Raw genomic sequence first — 14,180 nt, forward strand, 5'->3', positions numbered from 1 at the left:
TGCATATCAGTGCCACCTATCAGTGCCCATCAGTGCTGCATATTAGTGACCATCAGTGCCACCTCATTGGTGCCATCTCATCAGTGCCCATCAGTGCCGCCTTACCAGTGCCCATCAGTGCAGCCTCATCAGTGCCCATCAGTGAAGGAGAAACGTACGTACTTACAAACTTTTATAACAGAAACAAAGAAGAATTTTTTTTCAAAATTGTCGGTCTTTTTTTATTAGTTTAGCAAAAAATAAAAACCCCAGAGGTGATCAAATACCACCAAAAGAAAGCTCTATTTGTGGGAACAAAATGATAAAAATTTTGTTTGGGTACAGTGTAGCATGACCGCGCAATTGTCATTTAAAAAGCGACAGTGCTGAAAGCTTAAAAAATTGGCTTGGGCAGGAAGGGGGGAAGTGCCCTGTATTGAAGTGGTTAAATAAAGTGTCCTCTTAAAATGACTGCCTTTGGTGTCACAAATGAAATGACATCACAATGCACAGCAACGTAATGACATCACCACGCACGCCATGACACCACCTTGCATGAAGTGTCAGGACGTCACCGCGCATGCGCAAATCTAACCAAGTTGGACATGATTGACCCAGGACCACAGTACCATTATAGAGAAAAGGAAAAATTGAAGAGAAAAAAAAAAAGGAAATGCACAATAACTGCCCCATTCAACTATCGAAGAATTATAATACTGCAAAAACAATTAAAACATATAAGAAAAGATGTAAAATAATAGATAACATATATACAATCCTATTTTTCTCCACAGCTGCTGTTTTTTTTGTTTTTGATAATTGGCCAATTATGATTTAAATAAGATTTATGTGTTGTGTTTTTTGATCATTGATATAGCATGTGGCATTTTTTACTTAGCACCGAGCTGACTCCTGGGTCTCATATACATGTAGTAAGAGTTTTGGATTTAGTTACATAAGTACTTGAGGTTTGAGCCAGAGCCAAGGTCTTTTATTAAGGTTTTGCTTTAGTACCGGCGGCTCCCTCTTGATACATTTTTGGAGAGTAATTATTTATTGTAATTTTTTTTCTTTCTCTCCCTACTATAATTTAATTAGAGTAGGCTATGGACCCAGTACTTTAAGGCCACATTTTATTATTGGGTTAATTCATGCTTTTTACATTTCTTTTCACCTGGCGAACCAACCAGTAACACTTCCTGTATTAGGGAACCTACACTCTGGTTAGAGGAGCAATGGGGTGTTAATTGGTTTGTCTCAACCCCGTTATTGCTACTTTTGCTTGACAGTTTGATTTGTCAAAGGAAATTAAAAAAGCAACAGACATACTGGCTGGATCACCAGGTGCAAATAAAGGGGAAACAAAGGTCTAAAAAATAGAAAACTAATACAGCCATTACAACTAGGAATTGATAATAAAATATTTTTTTTCTGTTTTTTGTGTTTAATACAGCTTTAAGTTATCTATGTAGGTGTAAGTATTGCTTTCTGATGTTCTTTTAAAAAAGAAAAAGATAAACAATCTGGATTTGTTAAATTGCTACTAAAAATTAAAGAGGTGGATATATCCTTTTTTAAAATATGCAGTGATATCTATAGGAAAATGCAGCAGTTTTTACATTTGTCACTCTCTATTATCGCCACACCTAGTACAGAACTACAGAAGGCACAGCACCGTTTTGTATGATGTTCCATGCTGTTGTTCACTCCATCTGGATCAGTGTGCTGCCAAAGGAGCTTGATACATAAACAAAATATGCTGTCACTTTTCTCTGTTTATATTCTCAGGCTCCCTATGTTTGTATGAGTTTCCTTCCAAGATCAAGCTGAAAGTTAAAATGATTCTGACCGAACTTGCCCTAGAGTAATTATGTGTTATCTCACTTAATGGTAATAATAGGGAATCAGAACATTAGACTGTAATCTCCGCCTGGAGCAAGGGCTAAGATGAGTGTGTCTATATACCTTGTAAAGAGCTGCATATTATGTCAGCACTATATAAATCTGCAAAATTTAAATAAATGTCACTAAAATCAGTTTGCAGAGCCCTTCAATGACCTGTATGAGTAGGACAAAACTTATATGTCCTACTGTGTAAAGTTAAAATCACATACATCAGGTCTCGCCTATCCCAAAGATTATCTGTACCTGCAGTCTTGCATGTACTGGATAAACACAGGTCAGTGCAAGGACACATAGAACGCAACAGTTTTCCATGTGCCTCATTCACATCACAACATTGTGTACATGTGCCGTTCAGTATGTTGCATTTAAATGCAATATATATGCATTTTAATACAATGTACAACAGTGTATGCCAACACAACCTAACTGAAGTACATAAGAGAAAAAAAATGTTTTTTGGGTAATGATGTAAAAGGAAAGAAAACTGAAAAACACTCAATGGTTAAACTTTAAAATGCATGTCAATGCATAGAGATGCAATGCAACAACCATAAAACCACAACACAACATGCATAAAAATACACGCAACTACATGTTGCAACAATTGCAATTTCAGTGTGTTGTAGTGCATTTTTACATGCAGTATGGTGTGAAAGAACCCTTAAGTTTCATGCACACAAGTAGAAAAAAATGCCACTTTTAGTGGCATTTTTTTTCCCCATCCAGCTGCCTCTGGATGCAGATCTATTTCAGCCAATGTAGCTATGCACTTCGAATATGCATGTTTGTATATTAAAGAAGCATTCAGCGGCATAAAAAAGCACTGAACATACAGAGAATTCAGAGAGGAGCTTACTGGTATAATTTATGCACATACGCTTATAAACAAGCACATAAATTCAAGGCAGAAAGACCAAGTGTAGAGAGCAGTATTATTTACTGTATTTACCAGCGTATAAGACACACTTTTTCCCCTTAAGAGCAGGGGAAAATCATGGGTACGTGTTATATGCTGATCCCCGCTGTCTGAAGGGAAGAGGAGCGCCGCCGACATAGACCGAGCCAAGCCGAGTGTACTGTGTACTCAGCGAGGCTCGGAGAGGCTTACAGTTATGCCCAATCCCGCCTCCTAGCATTTACGTCCCACCATTGGACCGGTGTTGTGTCAATCATAGGAGCCGGGCCAAGGGGCGGGACTGGGCGAGGCTGCGAGACGAGTCGAGAGGAGCCAAGGACACGGGACATCCAGGTCTGTCTTGTACGCAATTTTGTACAAGGCTGCAGATGGACACCATTGGGCATGGGTGCAGATGGACACTATTCGGCATGGCTGCAGATGGACACTGATCATTCTGCAATGATGGGCAAGGCTGCAGATGGACACTGATCATTCTGCAATGATGGGCAAGGCTGCAGATGGACACTGATCATTCTGCAATGATGGGCAAGGCTGCAGATGGACAATGGTCATTCTGCAATGATGGGCAAGGCTGCAGATGGACACTTGGGCAAGGCTGCAGATGGACACTGATCATTCTGCAATGATGGGCAAGGCTGCAGATAGACACTGATCATTCTGCAATGATGGGCAAGGCTGCAGATGGACACTGATCATTCTGCAATGATGGGCAAGGCTGCAGATAGACACTGATCATTCTGCAATGATGGGCAAGGCTGCAGATGGACACTTGGGCAAGGCTGCAGGTGGACACTGATCATTCTGCAATGATGGGCAAGGCTGAAGATGGACACTGATCATTCTGCAATGATGGGCAAGGCTGCAGATGGACACTGATCATTCTGCAATGATGGGCAAGGCTGCAGATGGACACTGATCATTCTGCAATGATGGGCAAGGCTGCAGATGGACACTTGGGCAAGGCTGCAGATGGACACTGATCATTCTGCAATGATGGGCAAGGCTGAAGATGGACACTGATAAGGCTGCAATGATGGGCATTTAAAAATGTAAGTTTTTTTTCCTTAGACTTCCCTCCTAAAAGTTTTTTTCCTTAAACTTCCCTCCTAAACTTGGGGTGCATGTTATACGTCAATAAATACGGTATATGTCTATGTGCATGAAGTCTAATGGTGCACCATCTTATCTACATTTGCCAGAGAATATTGAAAACACAGCATTGTCACCTTGACCCTCGGGAAATCTACCACCGGGAGCTGGCCTTGGTGCTGGTCTTCCACTAGCTGAAAGAAAAGGTTATTGAAAGCATTCAAATCTTCATATTTCAAAATAAATTATGAAAAAACAGTACTGTCAATACTGCATAGTTTAATAATTCCCACAGCAGATAACTACATTAGTGAGCACATAAAAACTTTTTTTTAAGGTTGTTATTAAAAAGCAGAACACAGCATAGATATACATGTGTACATACTGTATAAGCCTTGGGAAAAGGTAAAGGAATAACCCCTACTTAACCACTTAAGGACAGAGCTTTGTTTTGAGATTTGGTGTTTACTGGTTTAAAACAGTTTTTTTGCTAGAAAATTACTTTGAACCCCCAAACATTATATATTTTTTTCTAACACCCTAGAGAATAAAATGGCGGTCGTTGCAATACTTTCTGTCACACCGTATTTGCGCAGCGGTCCTAAAAGCGCACTTTTTTTGGAAAAAATACTCTTTTTTTAATTAAAATCTAAGACAACAGTAAAGTTAGCCCAATTTTTTTTAGATTTTGAAAAATAATGTTTAACCGAGTAAATTGATACCCAACATGTCACACTTCAAAGAATTATTGCTCTTGCTCTAACGATCGCGGCGATACCTCACATGTGTGGTTTGAACACCGTTTACATATGCGGGCGCTACTCGCGTATGCGTTCACCTCTTTGTGTGAGTTCGGCGGGACAGGGCGCGTTAATACTTTTTTTATATATATATTTTTTTTACACTGTTCTTTTTGAAAAAAATGGTCACATTTATTCCTATTACAAGGAATGTAAACATACCTTGTAATAGAAAAAAGCATGGCAGGACCTCTTAAACCCCTCAAAAAGACCTCAGATCTCATATTTACACTAAAATGCAATAAAAAAAAATGTAATTTGAAAAAAAAAATTTAAATAAAGTCTCTTTAAGAGCTCTGTTTTGACATCTCTTCCGCCCTGCAATGGTATGGAGCTGGCCATCTTCCCCTCACTTAGCTCCATACCACACATGGAGAAGGATCCAATCGCCTCCTCCGGCGGGGGGGTGGCCCTCTCCCGCCACCGATAAAAGTGATCTTGCAGTGAATCTGCCCTAAAGACCACTTTTATCTGAAGGCCGACTGCCCACTCTTGAAGAGGATACCAGGGTTATGATAGCTAGCTGCTGCCATAACAACAATATTCCTCTTCAAACAGCCGACGTATAACGACGGCGGGTGGTCAGCAAGTGATTAATAATGCATTAGAAGGAGCTAAGGGGTGAATTCACTAATGTTTACCGCATGCGATAACACGGTCACTTGACTTGTATCCATAAATTATCGCATGCGTTAAAAATAGTCCAATTCACAACATCAACAAAAAAACGATTATGTGCTATTTACCGCAAAATGAAAAATGTGCCGGTAATTATCGCCAAAAAAACATGCGGTAAGCTCTTAAGTCCAATTCACAAATGGAACAGAGAGTAAAAAAACATGCAATATTTATAGTGGGTGGGTAAGAACCGCGCTATGACTAAATTGTGTATGGATCTCTGAAGGATCACATAAATAATATGAGAAAAAACACAAACATAACTGTGTATAAAAGATATTAAATCAATAAAATAATTAAAATAGCAGCAGCCGGCCGGCCAGCGAACACCCGTCTGAGACACACAGCGATGACGTCAGCGCGTCAACCTTCCGATGAACGTTACGTCTTAGAAAGACGTCGTCAAGGGCTCTCGAAGACGAAAAGTACGTCGGAAGGTTGACGCGCTGACGTCATCGCTGTGTGTCTCATGTCGGAAGGGTGTTCGCTGGCTGGCCGGCTGCTGCCATTTTAATCCATGCTTTTACATTCTGTACCTACGTATGTGCAATACTTTATTTAATAAACCCTTTATACATTCTGATTTGCGCTATGGAGAGCCCTATTTTTATTCTTTTTGGATCCTCCCTACTGCCTGTATACTGATCTTTTGGATGGAGCTACCCTGATGTGCTTGGTTGCCTGGTTATTCTGTTCATCCTCTCTCCATACTGTTGATCCTAGTAGGATGCCACTACGATTGTGTGCCTGATTATATATAAGCTGTTTCCCAGCTTGTTGCTGGTAAGCATTCAATTTATCTGGTGGTGGATTTTTTTTCTCACGAGGTGCTATTGGAAGGATTTGCCCATTTCATTGCATTTTATGGGCCTTTTTTTTAATTTCACTTTTGGACTTTATTATTTTATTGATTTAATATCTTTTATACACAGTTATGTTTGTGTTTTTTCTCATATTATTTATGTGATCCTTCAGAGATCCATACACAATTTGGTCAAAGCGCAGTTCCTACCCACCCACTATTCTATTTGATTGTGTATATCCCACAATTTACAACTGCTGCTAATTTATGTATTTTTCTTTTTTGTGTTAGCGCAGTAATATTTTTCTGTTTATGCAATATTTATCACCAGGGTTTTGCTGATGGTATCACATGTGGTAATTGTCAGAAACAGGGTGCCCCCCCAATAGCTGGTTGCTAAGGAGTAGCCTCTGCCCCAAAGCACTCCAATGTTGAGGACATGTGGCCTGGTATGGTTCAGGAGTGGGAAGGGCACTTACTCATCCCTTTTTTTTCCTGACCTGGTATCTGTTCTTTTCTCATCATTTTTCATTGCTGGCATGTTATCTTTACATTCAGCTGTCAGCGGATAACCCACTGACAACTGATGAGTCATCTGCCGGTTCTGGGCCCACTCCTTAGCAACCAGCTCAATGTGATAAATTACTGCATGAAAATATGCGGTAATTACCGCATTATTGAAACTTTACCGCAGTATTTATTTAGCACACAATTCTTGGTGAATTGAACATTTGCACATTTGTTTCCATATGCGTTATTTTACCGCAATTTTTTTTCGTTATTTAACTCTTAGTGAATTGACTTCTAAGTGCTTTAGGCCTTAGAAACTAATCACAATTCATATTATACTTGCTCAAATACTGTAAACTAATACATTGGTATGGGATTAGAACACGTGGTACATAATTAGTGTTTTCTGTGCTGCTTTATAAAATAATTATTGGATTGTCTACATCCTAGGTGAAAACAGTGGTCCAAAATTAGGTGTTTTTTGGGCTCCCCAAACCGTAAGATATGATTTTTATTTAGTAGTATAAATACAAAAGTTTAGGGTCCCGATATGTAGGCAAAAGTTGGTTGTCTCCTGAAAACTTTACATTCTTAAATAGGAAACAGACAAGGCAAAAGACAAGGAGCTTCTGATCTAGATGCATATATGCCTTTCGCTGTAGCTCATATTGCTTCACTTTTGTCTGGAGTTCTCTCATTACAAATTCTGACTAGTTTACATGCTGTGATAATGTCTGATTTTTCTTAAATACTGCTGTTAAGAATGTAAATTTTACTTAAATCTCCATAATTATGAGAGAAATGCTTGGCTATTTATATAATGTTACTTCTAAAAATATGACAGTCATGCATAGTTCCTCATTCTGTCAAGGGCCATCTGTTGTGTATGGTCAATAGTATTATACCTTGCTGGGCAGACTGTAGGTTGGAGCTTTGGTTTGCAGGAGGACCAGGTCTAGCAGCCTGAGCAGCCGGAGGACGTTTACCACCTGAAAAATCAATTAAAACAGATATACATTTTTAACTTTACAGAAAAATCTAAGTTCACTTATATTGGCATAAACAGGTTCATGATTACACAGTTTTTATAAGAGATTAGCAATATGGCTTGGTAGGGTTTCTATTTCCATTCCATTGCTGATTGAATAATTATGGCACAAAGTCACACTGAAAAGTGATCTTTGGGGTTTCCCTCTTGTAACCAAATGCCCAATGTAAGATTGAAATGTAAAGAAGCCTGATTTGCTCACATTCCTGCCTCTCCCTTCCCAAATAAATTCTTGGTATGGAAACCAGCATGGTTTCAAGGTCTGGTGTACACTCCTTCACTTGACAGCTTAACTATGATAGTATAGGCAGCCTAATGGCTAAATGAAAGCACTTGCACAGCAGGCTGACAACACTGAAACGGGAAGTGCTACGAGTGGCAGGATCTCCAAGTAAAAAACTTTACAACAGGAGAACAAAATGACTTGTTTATGAAAACTGTATAGAGTGAAGCATGATGGCAAACATACTGAAAAAAATTATTTACAGTACATACACCATAAAGAAGCTTTGGAAAAATGTTAGGTTTCTTTGTCAGATGTATATTCGTATATCTCTTAGTTTGGGGGTTGGCAATCCATTGATTAAGGGTAGGTGACAGGTAGACCATGATCCTTTCTTGCTGACCCCCAGAACCTGGACAGGAGGAGCAGCGGGGATGGCCTATACTGGTTTCCTTCTTTAGCCATTGAAAGCCACCTCTCCCTCTAGCATTCTGCTGCAGGAGGAAAGAGGATAGGTAGCAGTAAATGCTGCTCTTCCTGTCCCTGTTCTTCTTCTTTTGGCTGCTCACCCCTCCCCATGTGCTCCCACGACTCCCCACCCCCTGCAGCACTGCCAGCTTCCCTCCTCTCCGCTTCCGCCGGCTGCTGCGTGGGATGTTTCAAGATGGAGATTAGGGGAGGGGGCCAGTAAATATGTAATTTACCAACTCTTACCTTTTCTGAATGAACACAGTGAGTGATCTGTACTGATCACTAACTGTGTTCATTCATACCTGTTGTGATTAAATAGGAAGCACACAGCACTTCCCATTTAATTACTGTCCAGTGCAGCTGAGGCTGCTGAGAAAGGGACTTGGGAATCTCTGTCCTCAGTCCCCTTTTGTTTCAATAGTGAGACATTAGGGCTCTGTTTAGACATTTGACCCCTGATATTTCACCAAAGCTCCCTAAAAAGCTTGTAAAAATCATAAAAATAATATTGTAAAAAATAATTTTAAAAAATAACGGTAAAAAATCATAAAAATAAACGACTGACACCGTCAACTGCCTTACTGATACCAGTCTTAGCCCTGCTGACACCAACCTCTGCCCCACTGACAAAGTTCACTGCCCCACTGACATGTCCACTGCTCTACTGACTGGCACCATCCACTGATCTACTGACACTATCCCCTTCCCTACTGACACCATCCACTGCCCTACTGACACAACCATCTGCCCTACTGTCACTGTTGATTTTTAAGGTAGTGTAAGTTTATAGTGACGTTTGTTTTTTATTATATTTTAGTTTTCCTTAATTTATAGTTAGGCCTTCATAGTGTCAGGGCTGGGATCATCCCTTCCTTCTCTGAGCTGGCCATTCAGCTGTCGACTAATTGCCAGCTCCCATCTCTTGCCACAGTTACTCAGCTGTTGTTGATATCCTGCTCGTCAGTCCTGCCTACTTAAGCTGTCCAGTCCAGAGGAGCTCTGCCTTCACCTTGGTCAACATCACAAGAAACATCTCCTGCGCTCCTGTTTAAAGACTGGCTTTGCTGACATCCATTCTGGCTCCAGATCCTGCTTGCTGTTCCACTACTTTGATCCCTGACTTCTGGCTTGGCTGACTATCCATTCCAGTTACTGAACTTTGGCTATGTTTTGACTACGTTTGTTCTTTTTACTTTTATTATTAAACAAGTGTGATTTAACTGTACTTCTGTCTTGGTCTGATTTCATGGTTTCTGACAGTAGGCGAAGGCCATGAATTCAGAAGATGCCGTCAATCCACTTGTTGGTAATATTTTTTCCAGATTGGATGAACTGGATCACTGCTTGCATCAGTTCGCCATGGCGTTACAAACGCTCGAGTTGCACAGCTCACCTGGAATCTCCCACTGTGGCTGCCTCAATACAACCTATGTTGCAGGCCAACCCTGCTGCTGCTCCAGTCTGTGCAGGTACCCGCCTCGAGTTTTACCTCTATAAGAGGTATGTCTGCTCCGCTTCCCCAGCGATTTGGAGGCGATCCAGTCCAATGCAGAGGGTTTCTCAACCAGGTTAAGATATACTTTGAGATGCTGCCCCAGGCGTTTCCCACGGATAGAAGCAAAGTAGGTTTTGTGATATCTTTGCTTTCTGAGAGAGCCTTGGCCTGGGCAAACCCTCTATGGGAGACGCAAAAACCTGTTGTCTTGAGTTACCCTGAGTTTGTGGCTTCATTTAAAAGGGTATTTGACATTCCCGCACGCTCCGCTTCTGCCACCAAGTGCCTCATGTCCATCGAACAGAGTATGAGAACTGTTGCCGACTATCCCATTGAATTCCGTACTCTGGCAGCAGAGGTTGCATGGAACAATGAGGCCCTCATGGCTGCTTTTTCTCATGGTCTCTCGGATACCATCAAGGATGAGATAGCAGCCCGAGATATACCCACTGAGCAGGAGAAGTTGATCATGTTTGCCATCCTCATTGACTCAAGAGTCAGAGAAAGAGTCTCTTTTAAGGAGCACTTGCGGAAGCCTCCTGTATGTTTGACTCTGAGCTTTGCAGTCCCACCCATGCCTCCCTCACCTCCCATGCCTCCTGGTACTGAGTCGGGCAGTGAAGGTGAACCATGCACTTGGGTTTCACGCATCTCTCTGCGGATGACAGAACCTTTAGGAGGAGGGAGAGATTGTGCCTTTATTGTGGCAAGGCAGGTCACTTTTTGAAGTCTTGTCCTACCCGTCCAGGGAACGCCCGAACCTTGAGGTCCTGTCATGGACAGACCTTTGGTGGCGTTGTTGCATCCCCAGTTATCCAGAAGGATAAGCCCCCGGTTTCGGTCACCCTTTCTTGGGCTGAGTCGTCCGTCGAGATACAGGCTCTAATCGACTCTGAGGCTGCAGGCCTGTTCATTGATGCTGCCTTTGTATCGAAGCGTTCGATTCCGCTGCAGCTGCGTGACACTCCACTTGCCACGGAGGCTCTTGACGTGAGACCTCTACAGCCTGCCCATGTGGCTCATGAGATGGTTTCCGTTGTCCATGGCCATAGGGGCTCTTCACCATGAGATATTCCAATTCCAAGTTATTTCCTCACCTAAGTTTCCGCTGGTTTTTGGTTATCCTTGGTTACAGAGGCACAACCCCTCTTTTGATTGGCTCTGTGCTGAGGTTCTCTCCTGGTCACCACAATGCATTGAGACATGCTTCCAGAAGGTAGCCAAGGTCCTGTGCACCTCTTCACTCTCCTCCCTGCTGGAGGAGTACCATGATTTTAGCAATGTCTTTGACAAAGGTCAAGCCGGTAGTTTGCCCCGTATGATTGCGCAATTGACCTTCAACCTGGTGCCATACCCCCTCGTGGCCGAGTTTACCCTTTGTCGGTCTTGGAGGATAAGGCCATGGAGGAGTATGTTGCAGAGGCACTTTCTCAAGGTTTCATTCGCAAATCCTCATCTCCTGCTGGTGCTGGTTTGTTCTTTCTGAAGAAGAAGAGTGGTGATCTGAGACCTTGTATTGATTATAGGGGTCTCAATCGTTTCACGATTAAGAATGTCTATTTGACTCCGTTGATTAAAGAGTTATTTGACTGCCTCAAGGGAGCAACAGTTTTCACAAAGCTTGATTTGAGAGGGGCATACAATCTCGTGATGATTAAGGAGGGCGATGAATGGAAAACTGCGTTTAATACCAGAACAGGCCATTATGAGTACCTCATAATGCCTTTTGGCCTTTGTAACGCCCTGGTAGTTTTCCAGGAATTTATTAACAATGTCCTCCAAGATTTGTTGCAGGTATGTGTGGTGGTTTATCTCAATGATATCCTCATATTTTCCAAGTCCCTGGAGAGCAACCACACAGATGTCTGTCATGTGCTTCAAAAACTAAGAGAGAACAATATCTATTGTAAACTGGAGAAGTGCGGGTTCCATCGTGAACAGGGTAAATTCCTGGGCTATGTCATTTCCACTGCTGTTTTTTTTGGATGGACTCAGAGAAACTTTCGGCAGTCCTACAGTGGCCCCGACCCGTGGGTTTACATCCTCTGCAGCGTTTCCTGGGCTTTGCCAACTATTATCGGAAGTTTATTCGTACCTTCTCATCTCTGGTCTAGTCCCTGACTGATATGACCAGAAAGGATGGTAACCCACAGAGTTGGTCTCTGGAGTCCATTAAGGCCTTTGAGAGTCTCAAGGCTGCCTTTGTTTCTGCTTCTGTGTTGGCACATCCTGATCTTACGTTACCATTTATCCTTGAGGTTGATGCTTCTGAGACTGGTGTTGGCACCCTTCTGTCTCAACGTACTACCTCTGAGAGCGCTATGCATCCTTGTGGCTACTTTTTCAAGAAATTGTCACCTGCGGAGTGCAATTATGAAATAGGTGACAGAGAGCTGTTGGCGATCATTTTAGCCCTGGAAGAATGGAGACATCTCCTCAAAGGTACCACTGTGTCGGTTCTCATTCTTACTGACCATAAGAATCTTACGTTCTTGTCTGAGGCTAAACACCTAGCGATGGGCTCTTTTCTTGTCAAGTTTCAATTACATTGTCTCATTCTTACCAGGTACTAAGAATGTAAGGGCTGACGCCTTTTCACAACAATTTTCCTCCACTTCCAAGTTGGAGTCGGTTCCGGTTCCTTTAATTCTTCCTGCTCGTATTCTGGCTATGGTTCGCACCAGTCTCACTTCTCCTTTGGGTGAAAAAATCCTTGCTGCTCAGGTCCATGCTCCTCCTGAGAAACCTTGTGACCGATGCTTTGTCCCAGAGAATCTCCGCACTGCCTTGCTCAAGACTTACCATTCTCCCAAGGCTGCTGGCCACCTTGGGAAGAATCAACTCGTTTGAGCCATTTCCCAACAATTCTGGTGGCCTAGTCTACATGCTGATTTAACTGCCTTCGTAGCTGCCTGTTCCATGTGTGCTCAGAGTAAGACTCCACGACACCTTCCAGTGGGCCTCCTACAACCCATACCCAATGGAGAGAGGCCCTGGACCCACCTGTCTATGGATTTCATTGTGGAGTTACCCAACTCCCAGGGCAACACAGTTATCCTTATGGTGGTTGACCGGTTCTCAAAGATGTGTCATTGTATTCCACTGCTTGGTTGCCCCCTTCTAAGGAACTGGCTTCCATTTTTGCTCGGGAGATCTTTCGCTTACATGGGCTACCCAAGGTGATTGCCTCGGACAGGGGTAGTTTGTGTCCCGGTTCTGTGAGCCTTTTGTGCACAGTTGGGAATTCAGCTTGCTTTTTCCTCTGCATATCACCCTCATTCTAATGGGAACAAGAACAAGCCAATCAGTCCTTGGAGCAATTCCTACATTGCTATATTTCTGACCATCATAACAACTGGTCAGACCTATTACCGTGGGCAGAGTTTGCTCACAACAGTGCCTTGAATTCTGCTTCCCGATTGTCCTCATTTATGGCGAATTATGGTTTCCAACCTACCATGTTGCCTGACTCGTTTGTTCTGCAAAGTATTCCTGCGTTAGAGGAGCATCTCCGTGGTCTTTGTTCCACTTGGGCACGAGTCCAGGAGGCTTTGCGTCATGCTAATGATAGGTAGACTCCATGCTGACCACAGATGCCTGCCTGCACCTTCCTACCAGGTTGGGGACAGGGTCTGGCTGTCATCTCGCAATCTCCAACTTCGTGTTCCCTCACTGAAGTTCGCACCTCAGTTTATTGGGCCTTTCCGTATTCTTCGCAGGATTAACCCAGTGGCTTAGGCATTAGACCTTCCTTCTAATATGCATATTTTGAATGCATTTCATGTCTCCTTATTAAAACCTTTGGTCTGCAACTGCTTTACCACCTCTGTGCCAAGTCCTCACCCTGTACAGGTTGAGAACCATGAGGAGTATGAAGTACAGTCCATTGATGACTCCCTTAGGTTCCGTGGGCGCATACAGTACCTGGTGCATTGGAAAGGGTACGGTCCGGAGGAACGCTCTTGGCTCTCATCCTCGGACATACATGCCCCTGTCCTCCTCCACGATTTCCATAGACTTTTCCCCTCAAGCCTGGTAGTCCTCCGAGGGGGAGGGGGAGGGGTCGTTGAGGAGGGGGTACTGTCAGAGCTGGGCTCAGCCCTTAGTTCTCTGAGCTGGCCGCTCAGCTGTCGGCTAATTGCCAGCTCCCATCTCTTGCCACAGTTACTCAGCTGTTGTTGATATGCTGCTCGTCAATCCTGTCTACTTAAGCCGTCCAGTCCAGAGGAGCTCTGCCTTCGCCTTGGTCAACATCATAACA

At 42.9% G+C, this 14,180-nt stretch overlaps 1 protein-coding gene across 4 annotated transcripts in view; it reads right to left on the minus strand.

Annotated features, from left to right (window-relative positions):
- The window catches only part of RPH3A (rabphilin 3A), a 433,918-nt gene that overhangs the window by 116,868 nt on the left and 302,870 nt on the right, over positions 1-14,180 (minus strand). For all 4 annotated transcript variants that reach the window (XM_073625921.1, XM_073625905.1, XM_073625913.1 and 1 more), the window contains 2 exons: positions 7,588-7,671; positions 4,030-4,086 (listed from right to left, as the gene is read on the minus strand). In XM_073625921.1, the coding sequence (XP_073482022.1) occupies positions 4,030-4,086; positions 7,588-7,671 (141 nt within the window). The remainder of the gene's footprint in view (positions 1-4,029; positions 4,087-7,587; positions 7,672-14,180) is intronic.

Source organism: Aquarana catesbeiana, linkage group LG01 (genome assembly GCF_042186555.1).
Source record: "Aquarana catesbeiana isolate 2022-GZ linkage group LG01, ASM4218655v1, whole genome shotgun sequence".
Classification (NCBI taxonomy): Eukaryota; Metazoa; Chordata; class Amphibia; order Anura; family Ranidae; genus Aquarana; species Aquarana catesbeiana.